The sequence below is a fragment of the Homarus americanus genome, unplaced genomic scaffold (genome assembly GCF_018991925.1).
Source record: "Homarus americanus isolate GMGI-L3 unplaced genomic scaffold, GMGI_Hamer_2.0 scaffold25013, whole genome shotgun sequence".
In the NCBI taxonomy this organism is placed as follows: domain Eukaryota; kingdom Metazoa; phylum Arthropoda; class Malacostraca; order Decapoda; family Nephropidae; genus Homarus; species Homarus americanus.
Window position 1 is genome coordinate 1,208,306 of NW_024722158.1, and position 15,098 is coordinate 1,223,403.

At 37.1% G+C, this 15,098-nt stretch overlaps 1 protein-coding gene and 1 long non-coding RNA gene across 8 annotated transcripts in view; both read right to left on the reverse strand.

The window, feature by feature from the left end:
- Positions 1 to 1,961: 1,961 nt before the first annotated feature.
- The window catches only part of LOC121862061 (syntenin-1-like), a 28,090-nt gene continuing 14,953 nt past the window's right edge, over positions 1,962 to 15,098 (reverse strand). For all 3 annotated transcript variants that reach the window (XM_042359996.1, XM_042359994.1, XM_042359995.1), the window contains exons 4-9: positions 14,652 to 14,765; positions 13,854 to 13,961; positions 8,684 to 8,792; positions 8,253 to 8,379; positions 5,939 to 6,080; positions 1,962 to 4,486 (exon numbers count right to left, since the gene is read on the reverse strand). In XM_042359996.1, coding sequence (XP_042215930.1) covers positions 4,313 to 4,486; positions 5,939 to 6,080; positions 8,253 to 8,379; positions 8,684 to 8,792; positions 13,854 to 13,961; positions 14,652 to 14,765 — 774 coding nt within the window. In that variant the 3' untranslated portion in view covers positions 1,962 to 4,312. The remainder of the gene's footprint in view (positions 4,487 to 5,938; positions 6,081 to 8,252; positions 8,380 to 8,683; positions 8,793 to 13,853; positions 13,962 to 14,651; positions 14,766 to 15,098) is intronic.
- Positions 9,327 to 12,262, reverse strand: LOC121862062. 5 transcript variants are annotated; one of them, XR_006088164.1, is made up of 4 exons: positions 10,636 to 12,262; positions 10,272 to 10,583; positions 9,916 to 10,227; positions 9,327 to 9,828 (listed from the first exon to the last, which is right to left on the reverse strand). It is a non-coding gene; the product is annotated as an uncharacterized LOC121862062 (long non-coding RNA). The 5 variants fall into 5 exon arrangements; XR_006088165.1 differs by having other exon boundaries at positions 10,324 to 12,262; XR_006088163.1 differs by having other exon boundaries at positions 9,916 to 10,123; positions 10,272 to 12,262.

Below are 15,098 nucleotides of genomic sequence, written 5' to 3' on the forward strand. Positions count from 1 at the left end.
GTGAACTTAAAATTTTATGGGTGAAATGACGGCATGAAGCATGGGGTGACTTCTCTTCCACCCCCCACTTCCTTCTCTTCTCCCTTCTCCTCCAGCCCCACTTGTAATTCCCATCATCATCAACCAGGAGCCTTCTACATGCATACCTCAAAGTAAGTGTACTTTACTGTATTTATTTTTAGTTTGTATGTAATTTTCGGTGAGCTGGAACCAATTACCCAAAATCCCATTGAAACAATGGTTTCGGTTAACGAACGACTTTCTGGAACGAATTGTGTTCGTTAACCGAGGGACCACTGTATATAACAATAACTTCGTACACATTTATGCTTATTATAGTGTAATTCTCATCCGGTATTGCATATTAAGGCACATGCTTGAAGCCTGGCCAAGAAGTCAGATCTGAAACCTCTTATATTGATGAGCTGGCTTCGTTCACACAGGCCAGCAAATAGATTCATCTTAGACCTGAGAAGCACCTACAGTATATATTTTTGCCCTCAGAGGTAGATAAAGTCTTAGCTCTAGATAATTGTTGCAACAATAAAACAAAAACTCCAGTGTGTTTCAGAAAATCCTTGTAACTTGACAGTGTACTGTACTTTACTGTAAATAAAAGATAACCCAGAGACTTAGTTATTCAAGAACTGACTAAAACATGAGTTGGCAGAGAGTAAAGTATAAAGTAACTTAATGAAACAAAAGCATATAGGTAGCAAAAATGTATACCTGTATACACAGCGGTCCCTCCATTAATTAGCGGTTCAATTTACGAGATTTGGGTTAACGAATTAGCTCCCATAAGGATTTTCAGTTCTCTTAACGAATACAACTTCTATTAACGACAGCCTTACAAGAAACACGCCTTGGTGGGTGCATCAGCTGGTCGGCCAGTCTGCCAATACAGTAATTGGTTCTATGTTTACATTTGTTTCCAGTGGAGTAAATATCAAGAAAGTTGGTCTCTTGAATATTTTTTAATTTTTTATATTAAAATTATTGGTCATTCTGAAATTTAGTTAACATATTGATAATATAGACAGTACAGGGAACAGTTTTTGTGCGCCCAACAGCTGATCGAATCACCCAACAACGCTTCTCAGTTTAACTTTGTTTACAGTAGAGTGGACATCCAGTTTGTTGGTCTCTTGAATATTTTTGCATTTTTACATTAAAATTATTGGTCATTCTGAAATTTAGTTAACATATTGATAATATACAGTGCAGAAATAATGAAACACGAAGAAGTCATTAGAACCAATGCACACTGTAAAGAATATGGCATGTCATCATCTACTGCCTCTACAATCAGCTGTTTGATATGTAAACAAAGCTGCTGGGAATACGACATACACACCTCAAAGCAAGTTAAAATACAGTATTCTATTATTTTTATTTATTATTGTACAGTACTGTATTTACTTTATATTTACTGTTTTGTTAATTCTATTACCGGTATACAGTACTTTGTATGTACCTTTTCTGTGAGTTGGAACTGATTACCCAATATCCCATTGAAATAATATTCAGTTAATGAAATTTTCAGTTTGCAACCGACTCTCTGTAACCAATTGTGTTCGTTAATCAAGGGACCACTGTATTATCGAAGTATACCTTTACTGTACTTTTATTATTAGTTGTGAAGAAATCATGAAGATAAAATTTATTTTTGTAACTTCAAAGTTTTCATTTGTAAATTGAATCAAGGGATGTAATTAAAATTTTCATAATTCATAATTAGCTAACTGAACCTTCATAAATCAAGGACTGCCTGTACAGCAGCTAACACAATTATCTGTGCATACTTTGTGGGAAACAATATGAGACCACGGACGATAAAATTTGGTATACGAGGGCTGTCACTAGTCACACGTAAAATTTCGGACCATATCGACCCCCACCTGCACAGATAGCTGTTTTAGCTACTGTACATGTAAAAAAAAAAAAGGCTGGTACATGAATTATTTTTCACATTTAATTTTTATTATAATAAAGACTATACATTATATTTCCATACTACAGGTTATCACATACCTCACAAATATCTGAAGCACAAATGATCATTTTCATGAGGAATTAAACATGCATACATCCTGTCAATAGTAATATTGACAATATTGCAAACTTCAATCAAATCGGTACCAATTACACGTTAAATTTTCAACCATTCTCCAAGAGCCATAATAATGCATATACTATATGAGATTATATTCCATACACTCAGTCGTCCCAACTGCTCAATAGTGTGATAAGGATTATACTTACAATATTGTAATGGAAGGATAAAACACTCTGATATTTCTTATATAAAATACACCTAACCAACTGACAACTGTACTTTACAACTATGCAAGATCTTAAAAAAGTGTGCAACTAAAAATCCAATTATACTTTCCACTAAGGTACTGTAATTGCAATACCATTTAATAATCCTTAGAGGATGCATAATATATGACAAGAGAGAACACCTCACTGTTTAATTCCATTTAAAAGGATCTTTCCAATGACTTGGTCATAAATACTCCTAGTTCTGTGCCAGTAGTCACTGCAATGAAAGACACCGGACTACATTTACAGATGAGACTATGTAAATATAAAATGATTACAAACTGAATGAAAGGCAGTAAATAGAAATGACTGAATATGGCTGTTTAAATAATCCTGAAATTACAACATATCAGACACACACACAACTTGTGAAATCCACTACATTATGCGAGGACTGGAATTGTGTTAAATTCATATCCATCAAACAAAATCATTTACCTGTCCAGATTAAATAATCACTTGCATGGCACTTGTCTTTCTTTAAGTACCCTATCTACGACACTCCTCTGGGTGGCTTCCTATGACATGGCTACAGCAGAAGAGCCTTCACTACATACCTCCTAAACTATTTTATTTCCCTTCTCATTAAACAAATTGTTCTATCTTTGCCTCCTCCACACAGTCACTAACCTCCCCCCCCCCCTACATGTTCTTTGTCATCTTTTCTGCCTGCATCCTTTTCATATGTCCATACCACCTCAGCAAACCTCTTTCTCCATTCCACAATTTACACGTTCCGTACCTCCAAATTTACGGCCCCTCCCTCGGTTATATTACCCAACTCTCTCTCCTCACCTTTTCTTGCATATTGTTCTCTTATTTCTCTCCATCACACCACTCATACTTAACATCACACACATCTTTAACCTCCTCCAGTATTCCCTTCTTTACCACGACTACATTTTACTGTATATTATATGAATATTAAGAATAGTACATTATCTATGATTAACTGCAAGTCAAAGCTAATTGTTTGTGGGCATCATCAGCAGGTATGAGAACAGCGGTCATCAATCACCTTTCATCATGTAAAGCACTTAATGTTGTAGCATTAACCCTATGATGGGGTGTTCATTAAGCTAGTATACTTTATGGCATTTGTGGTGTGATTTTACCATAATTATTACTATATTTTAAAAGTAACACGATACACCATCAGCATGTACTGACCGAGCATTAATGTTGCTACATGGCCCTGGATTCCCAATGATGCAACTGTTACTGTACACAGTACCACCAAGTGTTCTGCACCCTTATATACATTCAGTGAAGGAGTAAGATGGTCTCTGTTCACCTTGTGTGGCAGGTTAAAATTTTTAAGGTAAGAGTAATGCTCAATAAGTAACCAAACCCAAAAAATGCAAAGGAAATACATTATCTGTTCATAAAAACAAACAATAGGGAAACCAAATCCATGTGATTCTTAATGCTCGGTCAGTGGGAATATGTGTAGAGGTATGCTGAGAGAAGCTGTGTATGATATGAATGAAGGATGTGTAAGGCAGTACCTGTACTGATTAAAAATAAACTAGGACACAGCAGTCACTCACCATTCTACTATAATATATCTCTTCTTGACCAGACAATTTGATTACATATAATGAAATAAAAATGTTCTGGGAAGAAAACATAATAAACACTATCAATAATTATATTTAAGTAATTTTTGTAAATGTATACCAACTTTATGGACACCCAAATCACTTGGTCATACCAGGAATTAGTATACTGCAAACATTAAACAGATAAACCATATTTAAATTGCATAAAATGTATCCCATAAAATGAAAGGTTTCTGCACCCATCCTACTGTTTCCTTTACAATCATAGCAAAATATATGAAGACAAAGAGTCCTACAGTTCCTTATGTTTTAAACAATGCCCATGCATTTTGGTCCATCGCCCCCTTTAATGAGCAGTTTACTGCTCCTTCTGGCCAATAAAACTGCAGTTGTTTTAAGTCATTAGAGCTGAAGGTACACTTTTACAGGTCAGGGACTGAATGATCCATAAACTTTACAAGAGAGCTTGCCATGTGCTTCATCATGTGTTTGTAAACAAAGGACGGCATTATGGTGACAGTGGCCACTTGTCCACACTCGTTGATGATGGCGGATATATCCTTATCCTTCACCCCAACGACATTCTGCCCGTTAATCTACAAAATAAGAATAAAGTTCACATTACTGCACTGAAAGCCAATACATACAAATGAAACAAAATTATCATTCTAGTTTATAAAAAAAAAATATACCACGTCTTCCCAGATCCGAAACATCTGAGAGCACCATCAAACTGTAATGAAAAGATATCTCCCACATCCCCTTTCATACCATCACATAAAGTACTATATAAGTAATATCATTTTATCTCCACTTTTACACGACTGTTTACCGATGCAGAGAACAACACTTAGCTTAGGCAGCATATTGTATACAGTACCATAAATGGCCAGAAGACATTACCATCCACAAGTAGAAGCACAACTGTACCCTAGGATGGAGGCACTGCAGCTTCACACTCACCTTGTTATATTAATCTTTATGTTTCCCTGACTTAACTTTGTCTTTTTATGTGTCCTTCTATGCTCTCATCTGGTCATGTTCACAGAAGGATCCCTTTACCATATAAAATGTTGAAGATAGAATCACAGCCTTGTCTACCATTACAATTTAACAACAAAAAAAAATGCTGTAATGGTCAAAATATCAAGATAAAAATAAGGGTTGATGCAGCAGTGCCACCCCCCCCCCCAAAAAAAACACAACCTATTACATCATTACTTATGTGGATATTACTTAGATTCATGCATTTTTCCCGTTTTTTTATTTTTATAATTTTCACCACAAATCAGATTACTAGCCATTCGGACGGCCTATCCAGTGTTGGTACAGGAGGAAACCGGGAGCTGGGAAACCTGAGGTGTTTGGTCGAGAGAGTCACACTGGCTAACCTGACTATCTTCAAAAATGCAGCTTTGGCATAAATCCTGAGGGTATTGTAGATCCATTTGTTAATGTACAGTGACACAAACACCACAAGTTACCTCACAGTGTAGTTATAATGATCTCGTTTTCAGAGGTGACTAAGATATTATTGCAAGATCATCATCAAATTTTTTTTTTTTTTTTTTTCATTCCAGCAAGATATCTCAAATATAAAATAACATGCCTTAATGAAACCAATGACAGTACCTATGACACCAAGGGGTACATAACACAAGTTCTTCTACACTTCATGTTCTGAATTATTACTTAGTCTGATGTAAATCCTTCCTCAAATTCTAAGTCTACCTGTAATTAAATTAGAAAATGATAACAGAAATTTGTCTATATACTGAAATCTCCATTTAACGGACCCTCGATCTAACACATACCAGTACGCAGTCCAACAGTCTTTCAGATGAAGCTTTCACATCTAATGGACTCATGATGTAAATACCATTAGATCTAACGGACTTCTCTCTATATAATCCGTTTAATGGAGATTTCACAGTGTATTCATGATGTGATACAGATGGACTTGTGCAACTATAGTATACTGTTCTTCCTTATACTCTTAAGTTGGAGGCATAATAATTAGGGCACCTTTCACTTCATTAGCCACTTACCTCCAGAAGATGATGATCTATGAGAAGTCCATTACGTGCTGCAGACGAGTCCTTGACCAAGGCTGTCACTTCACCATCACGGAACTGGAATCCAATATGGCCTGTGCTGTCCTTGTGGAGTGTTACTGTTCGCTCGAATGGCCTGAGGAGATAAAAGTCCCTCTTACATGTCTCATTAACTTACATACAATATGTAACCAAAGCTTGAAAAAGTTTCCATAATCATCTGTTATACATATTTTAGGGAATACAATGCCCCCATGGCCCAGTATATCAATAAAGGGAAAGTGATACTGTTATTTTTAATGTAATAACTAATATGACTCTTAACATGTAGCAAATTCTTCCAGCCACTTCTGACTCCCTCTACTACGCCAGCTTCAGTGCCACCTTCAGCGCTAATCATGTCACCCATTTTGCAAAACTCATTGACACTCTAGAGATGTCTTGTACGTGGTATCCCTCGTGTAGCGATGGGGTTGTGTTCCTGAAACTATTACTAAAGTAGGGATAACAGCAAAGCAAGGAGGGTGAACAGCAGGTTCAAACTACAGGGCAGTAAATGCTGAATACAGTACTGACCTCCCTAATAATAATAAGTTATAAATGGTTTCAAAATTAAACAACTGACTTAATAACACCAAACTTCTATATAAACGATGTGGTTCAGAGTTAAGTGATTTAATGAGCAAAATGTGATGGTAATTTGAAAAATTTTCAAATAGCATGTACAGTAGTACCTCAATACACTGGACTAATTGGTGTAAACCCCAGTCCGGAAAAAGCAAATCTATCAGGGGGTGGATGTAACCCTGCTTCTCTGGACAGTCAAGAAAATCAGGCATAAGTATGGTTGTCAACAACTGTTTTCACTGTGCGTGTATGTGTGGGAAGTGAATGGGTGGAGACGGTGGCTATAACTGTGTGGCAGTGCTCCTTCCCCATGTGATGTCATGGCACACACACATCTGTGAGTCAGCTGGGTGACTGTCTGGCTGAACTGTGTCATGTCACCAAGATGATGGTTTGAGTGTTGAAGGATCTATTTTTTGCACAAAAGTACTATGTGCTATTGTATTTTATGATATGTTATGTATAAATTTTATTGCTTATCATTGCAATAAACGTTGCAACTCATTCCCACTGTGCATGGTATTCAAATATAAGATTTTAGCCGATTTTGGTGGAATTTTTTGGTTTATAATTATTATTGTACAGTATTTAATTTTGGTGTTGGTTAGCTGAATCTGCCAGTTACCTGGACTCCAGATAACTGGCATTCTACTATACTGGTAACCACAGAATTTGTTGAAATGTCATTCCAATGTGCTTGCGTGCCTTAAAGGAAAAATCAGGAGATGAGTGTACATACTTGGGAGCAAGAGGTGGGAGGTAGCACGGGTGGGCGTCTCCCTCCCCCAGGAATACTTTTAACACGACTTTCGTCAATTTCTCCTTAATCCCTATAATGTTTAGGTTCATTTGGTGCCGGGTTGATATAATATTATCACGAAATAATCATATTTCCCGAAAGAGTCCCACACTCCACCCCAGATGAGTCATTGCATCATATTAAATTTCTTGTTTACAAACCTAGAACAGATGACCACTCTCCTTCACCATGTTAACAGTGCTCTCCAACTATCCCGGGCTTACCACAAGATGTCTTCAGTGTCTTAGTAAATAATATTGTAGTGCATTATGTGTCTGTATATTCCCGGATTTATTCATTAATCAGTTGTCTAGGTGTACAAGTAGCCAAATCAATCCATCGTGTATCACTCAGAGGTAATAAATACTGTAATGTTAAAAGGTGATTATCTCCATATCAAATACTAAACAGTATGTTACAGTGATCCTCTTTTCAGCTGATTTGCTGAAAGCTCTCAGGAACGTATCCTGAGTGAATACCTTCTGATACAGCTTATCTTTTTATTTACAAGTCAAACAGGGAGGTACTACCGCCTGGGAAGTTATTGGAAGCATAATGTGTTGTCTAATGGTAGACCCTGCTGCCATATGGCATCACAAAAATTGGACCAAGTCCCAGGTTGCTGATGTGACTTTCTGCCTCATTTACACACAATTGCAGGGTCTCAATTGTTTCTCTTACTATTGCAAACATGTATATCATTTCTCACTCTTGATCTGTTTTATGTTTTCATGTCTGTATATATTTATGGTGCAAGTTATTTATGTATTTTATTATTATATTTCCACCCCCCAGGCCCGATATGGATCAATGACCCCTGCCCAGGCGGGTTAATTCCCATTTAAAAAAAGAGTACATTATGAGATAAAGTAAATGTCTGACCTGTCTCTGATGGCTAGGTTGATGCCATTAGTGGGACACTTCCTGAGTATGTCATGAACCTTCTCCATGGAGTAGCCAGCCACTGTTTCACCGTTGATCTGCAAGATCTGGTCTCCAAAGCGTAGTCCTGAGAACACCACAACATTACCGTACAGTTTCCACACCAAAGATCACTTACTTTCAAATGACAACAGTCAATGTACAGTCGTGCCCTACAGGCATAAATAACAAAATACACAAAGCTAATTAACAAATCAATTTAGGTAAAAGAAGCATTACAATGTCTCATCTACACTGTAATACATTCTCTATCTGATGTGACCAGCTGGTAAGTTAACAAACAAGATAAAAAAATTAATGAATTTCATTGCATAAAGTCATCAGTGACAATAAATTTTTTGCACATGTGAACAACAAGAGTTAAAACTGACCAGCAAGAGCAGCAGGAGAATTCTTCTTCACAAGGCACACAAACACTCCCTTGTTGATAGACTTAACACGCATACCCACTTTACTTTCAGCATCCTTGCAGACCGTCACCTAGGGAGATCAATACCTCACATCAGGGCTTCCTTTGTTTACCATAATGAAAACTAATTACAACAACAAATTCATCAAATATAAAACAAAAAAATTAGTATAGTAATGTATTAAAACTTTTAACAGTGATCCACCTTGTGTGTGATAACCTCCATGTTTTACTCCACCCTTATAACAGTGATCCACCTTGTGTGTGATAACCTCCATGTTTTACTCCACCCTTATAACAGTGTTCCACCTTGTGTGTGATAACCTCCATGTTTTACTCCACCCTCATAACAGTGTTCCTCCTTGTGTGTGATAACCTCCATGTTTTACTCCACCCTCATAACAGTGTTCCACCTTGTGTGTGATAACCTCCATGTTTTACTCCACCCTTATAACAGTGTTCCACCTTGTGTGTGATAACCTCCATGTTTTACTCCACCCTCATAACAGTGTTCCTCCTTGTGTGTGATAACCTCCATGTTTTACTCCACCCTCATAACAGTGTTCCTCCTTGTGTGTGATAACCTCCATGTTTTATAACTCCACCCTCATAACAGTGTTCCACCTTGTGTGTGATAACCTCCATGTTTTACTCCACCCTCATAACAGTGTTCCTCCTTGTGTGTGATAACCTCCATGTTTTACTCCACCCTCATAACAGTGTTCCACCTTGTGTGTGATAACCTCCATGTTTTACTCCACCCTCATAACAGTGTTCCTCCTTGTGTGTGATAACCTCCATGTTTTACTCCACCCTCATAACAGTGTTCCACCTTGTGTGTGATAACCTCCATGTTTTACTCCACCCTCATAACAGTGTTCCTCCTTGTGTGTGATAACCTCCATGTTTTACTCCACCCTCATAACAGTGTTCCTCCTTGTGTGTGATAACCTCCATGTTTTACTCCACCCTCATAACAGTGTTCCACCTTGTGTGTGATAACCTCCATGTTTTACTCCACCCTCATAACAGTGTTCCTCCTTGTGTGTGATAACCTCCATGTTTTACTCCACCCTCATAACAGTGTTCCTCCTTGTGTGTGATAACCTCCATGTTTTACTCCACCCTGTTCATAACAGTGTTCCACCTGTGATGTGTGTGTGATAACCTCCATGTTTTACAGTGTTCCATAACCTCCATGTTTTACTCCACCCTCATAACAGTGTTCCTCCTTGTGTGTGATAACCTCCATGTTTTACTCCACCCTCATAACAGTGTTCCTCCTTGTGTGTGATAACCTCCATGTTTTACTCCACCCTCATAACAGTGTTCCACCTTGTGTGTGATAACCTCCATGTTTTACTCCACCCTCATAACAGTGTTCCACCTTGTGTGTGATAACCTCCATGTTTTACTCCACCCTTATAACAGTGTTCCTCCTTGTGTGTGATAACCTCCATGTTTTACTCCACCCTTATAACAGTGTTCCTCCTTGTGTGTGATAACCTCCATGTTTTACTCCACCCTTATAACAGTGTGTGTGTGATAACCTCCATGTTTTACTCCACCCTTATAACAGTGTTCCACCTTGTGTGTGATAACCTCCATGTTTTACTCCACCCTCATAACAGTGTTCCACCTTGTGTGTGATAACCTCCATGTTTTACTCCACCCTTATAACAGTGTTCCTCCTTGTGTGTGATAACCTCCATGTTTTACTCCACCCTTATAACAGTGTTCCACCTTGTGTGTGATAACCTCCATGTTTTACTCCACCCTTATAACAGTGTTCCTCCTTGTGTGTGATAACCTCCATGTTTTACTCCACCCTTATAACAGTGTTCCTCCTTGTGTGTGATAACCTCCATGTTTTACTCCACCCTTATAACAGTGTTCCTCCTTGTGTGTGATAACCTCCGTGTTTTATTCCTATTTTTCTTACTTCACCTACTAACCAAATCTACAACTCAGAAAACACTACTTAGCTTTACTACAGTTGTGAACAAATTACTTAAGTATTCTTGCCTTCATTTATACAGTAAAGTGCTTGAACTTGCATCTTATTCTAGCAACTTATTGCCACTTTTACCCAAACAAGATAATTTTCCCAGCCCAATAAAATCCAATTGTTAAAAATTTCATCATAATTCATAGCTCAAGTCTACCATGATATTTGGTATACCCTTCAACGTTAACACAACTTCACAGGCATATACTTCACAGAAAACACATTCCCATTGTTATGAAACTTAAATCTTAAATAAAATCAGTTGAGTCTGAGCAAACTTGATATTAAAACACAAATGTGGGAGACACAACCATGAGTTTAGGAGGGGGGGGTGTGTGAGAGGAGAGGGGGCATCACTACAAGCAATAAGAACAATATTCCAATAATACATGAATCAAATTATAATTATTTCATCAGACAATATGTCAAGGAGGACAATGATAAAAGCTGAATTCTTGGACTTAATTTGCAGTATGACGTGTAGCATGTCCAGAAGAATAATGTGGTCTACGTATGGGTTACTATGTGGACTACCAGAGTGATTATAAACATTCTGGATGTCTTGCCGTTTCATACATAAGTGACACAGTTTACTACCACTGACCCATGAAAAGTGTATCAACAGAAATAGACAGACAGACAGGCACACTGTACAGTCACTCAAAAAACCATCTTTACAAAATTGTGTTGAACAAATAGGACAACGAACGAAGGATTTTGACAACCCTTCCGAGACAACAGCAGAGATAGTTTTTTGGGTGACTGTACATCCAACTTCATGTTCTCTGTGTATGTACTGTAAGTTTGTTCAACACAATCTCAAAAAATTAAAAATCTTTGGCCATCTGAAAAACTGACACTCATAATACCTGTCCATACACTTAACCTAAAGTTGTCCTAAAAGTTACAAGCAATCGAAGAAATCTCTGAAGTGCCTCAATACTCCTTTTGGTGAGGAAATGAATCGGTCTCTCTTTTGGATGTTTCAAAATATATCCCATCACCTTTTATATTCATACTACAGTAAAACCTCGCTTAACCGCCCACATATGGGGGGAAGAGGCCGACGGATACCGTAATCCAAAAGGTCGGTTAATAGTACATAAATTCTACGGAAATAAAACATACATTTTTAAAGTACCTTTCCCTAACCTACCTCATTTAAGTCCCTCTATTCATTTTTGTTCATTTGCCATTCATATTTCAATAGCATTTACTTTAAAACATTAACCACTTTAGCACTATATGCACTGAGTAAACAAACATTTATTTAATCTTAGCACTACTGTATATGCACTGGGATATGGAAAAATCAAATACCATCGATTTTCCAATTTTTTATTTTATTGCCGATTTATTTATTTATTTTAGGGGTCTGGGATCGGTTGTTAATCCGAAAGTCGGTTAATCGAGGGTCGGTTGATATAGGTTTTACCGTATACTATATACAGGTACTCCCCGACTTGCGACCACCCGCACTTACGACCTGCCTCAGTCGTACCAAAATTTGGTCAAATTACGTATTTTTGAGTCCCAAAGTTAGTACACAGACAAAATTTTCATCTGTAATTCACTTTAAAATGGCTGGCAAGCTTAAAAGTGAGTGTTTTGTGGTGCTGAGAAGAAAGAGACACCCATTTTCGATTTTTTATGTGTTATTTAAGCATTTCCGACCTACGACCATTTTGACTTACGACCTGGATGTCAGTCCCTAACCCGTCGTAAGTCGGGGAGTACAGGTAGTTCTGCTATAACGCGATAATTGTGTTCTTGTAAAATATCGTGTTATAGAAAATCGCGTAATAGAAATAACAGGGCTTATGGAGAAAATAGGGTTAGGTGCAGATTACTCGAAATCGAAAAAATTTAGTAGTTAGCCTAACACAAAGGATAGCACAGTCTAAATAAATGTTACATTCATATCTAATAATGAAATCATACAGTAAATTTAACACTTTACCTTGAAAAAATATGAATGTAACTTGATGGGGGAGAAGGGTGATTTTGAGGTTGATAACATCAAGCTTCTCTTCAAGTGTTATATCCTTTCTTTTACGATAATCACCGGGAATTCTATCATCAGAATGCTTTTTGGAGATATTCTTCTTTACCATATTCACAGTTAATACCACAAAATTGGAGAAATAGTAAGCAAAAATCGCGTTATAGCAAACAAGCGATCGCGTTATACAAATATTGTTCCGAATTCATAAATCGCGTTAGAGCAAATTCGCGTTATCAAAACACGCGTTATAGCAGAACTCACTGTACCTGTAATCTTTGTCTCTGACCTATTCTATTCATTTCTCCTAGATGTTAACATAAACCTACAGCTATATCGGCATTATCTTCACTACTTTAACTACAAATGTAAACACAACAACAATGCATTACAGATCTGTACCAAAAAAAAATAAAATAAAATAATAATAATACGATCAAGGTCAAATGATACGACCTTAGATGAAGCAGAAGCAGCAGACAAGGCCAAGAAGCTGCAGCACCTACTCTACCTTCCTCAGTGCATGAAGCCGGTGAGCACAAGTTTTTACCGTGAGAAAGTGACAGATACGGGACTACCTACTGTTAACAATGAAGGTATTGGTAGTACAGTAGTGTGAGACTGGTGTATATAAAGCAACTTCTTATCTAACAATTCCAATATCTGTTAACTGTAAAGATATACGTATGAACAATGTATGTATGTATGTAATCCCATACCATAAAAATACTGTACTAAAACAATTAATAAATATGATTCAGAGTTCAGTACAAGACAATGAATATTCAGTAAATTCCTGTAAGAGAATTGTTGATGGTTAATGTATCAAGGACATGCCATGTTAACTTAAGTCATGCACTATCTATTCCTCTGTTAAGCCATGTACTCTACTATGCACTTGTTAACAATTACCTTTAAGGAATGAGGGATTATGACACCAAAGCACATAGGAAGTATGTATGCTATAAAAAGAAGTTAAACGAATAAGGACAAAAATATTTCTAAAAATACATTATTATAAATTTTTTTTATTCTAAATTAAATCTAACAAGTTCCAAAATTAAAACAATATAAGACAATTAAAAATATTGCACTGAAAAAAGAGCACGTGTAAGAACTTACCTCTCTGATGCTGTTAGTGACCTGAGCTCTATAGAGGCCAACAGAAGACCCTGACAGAGGTGCCACAATACCAGAAGGCATCACAGATGGGGCAATACTCACAGCACTCTGTAAGAATACAGTAAGTATACTCTTATAGCTACACTCACAACACAACATATACTACTACTACTGTACCCGCACATCGTCAACTCCTACTTACATTCATTCATATGATCTAATGTTTCCAAGTGTTATTTCCTTTATACAGTAAAAATATCAAATAGATTATACAGTTCTTGTATATTTTGATAAAAAAACAGAATAAATTATAAATGGAAAAAAGAAAACCCAAACCAAATGTGGATAACTTTAACCTGGTCAATGATTACTGATAGTTGTGTTCAAAACTCACAATAAGGATTTATTTTATTCTTTTATTAGCTACAACAGAAGAACTAAACCTTTAAAGGCTGGATGTGTTCATCAGTAGAACAAGGAGCATCACATGAAAGGAAACCTAACATACAAATCCTCAGGTCCATTTCAGTTTGCTAGACTGTAACAAGAAAGTTGATCTCAAATATAAGTAAGACCTGGGATATATCAGTAACTAGTTTGAAATGTTAAGTGAGGTGGGACAGTTCTCCTTCACAGTTACTCACAGTGAACAAAATGTGTCAACGGCTGTGTGCAGTCAATGTTGAATCGCCTAGCATTATGAGTTTTATTAAGAGGTCAGATAAACCAGAGTGCAAAAAATAAGTTCATCAGTCATCCGAGTCCAAGTAAACATTATCTTATATAAATAATTCTTACAGGTTGTGGTGTAGCGACTGGGAGGTATTCTGGCATGTTGGCAGCAATTACATCAGCTGTGAACTCCAACCCCATGTAGTCATCAAGGGCAGGGTATAAGAGGGCCAGGCCAGGCTGCAAAAAGAAACATGGAGGTAACTTCCAACTTTACCCACACCAGCAAACTCTTATGAAGCAACAATTTTCTAATACCACAATCAAGTTTTTCAAATACAGTACAGTGATATCTCCATTAGCCGCAACAATTGGTGCAGAGCACTTCCGGGAATGAGAGATTTCCAGGTAACGAGACGACTCTCTCAAGGCCAGAAAAACTCTCATCCCTGGAATTTTCTGGGTATCGAAAAAATTTTCTTAGAATTTTCCCCCAAAATATGCCCCTTGGGAAAGATTTTCCAGAAACTATTGAATCCGTCTGTCTGAGAGTTGTGGTTAAGAGGGCTTATG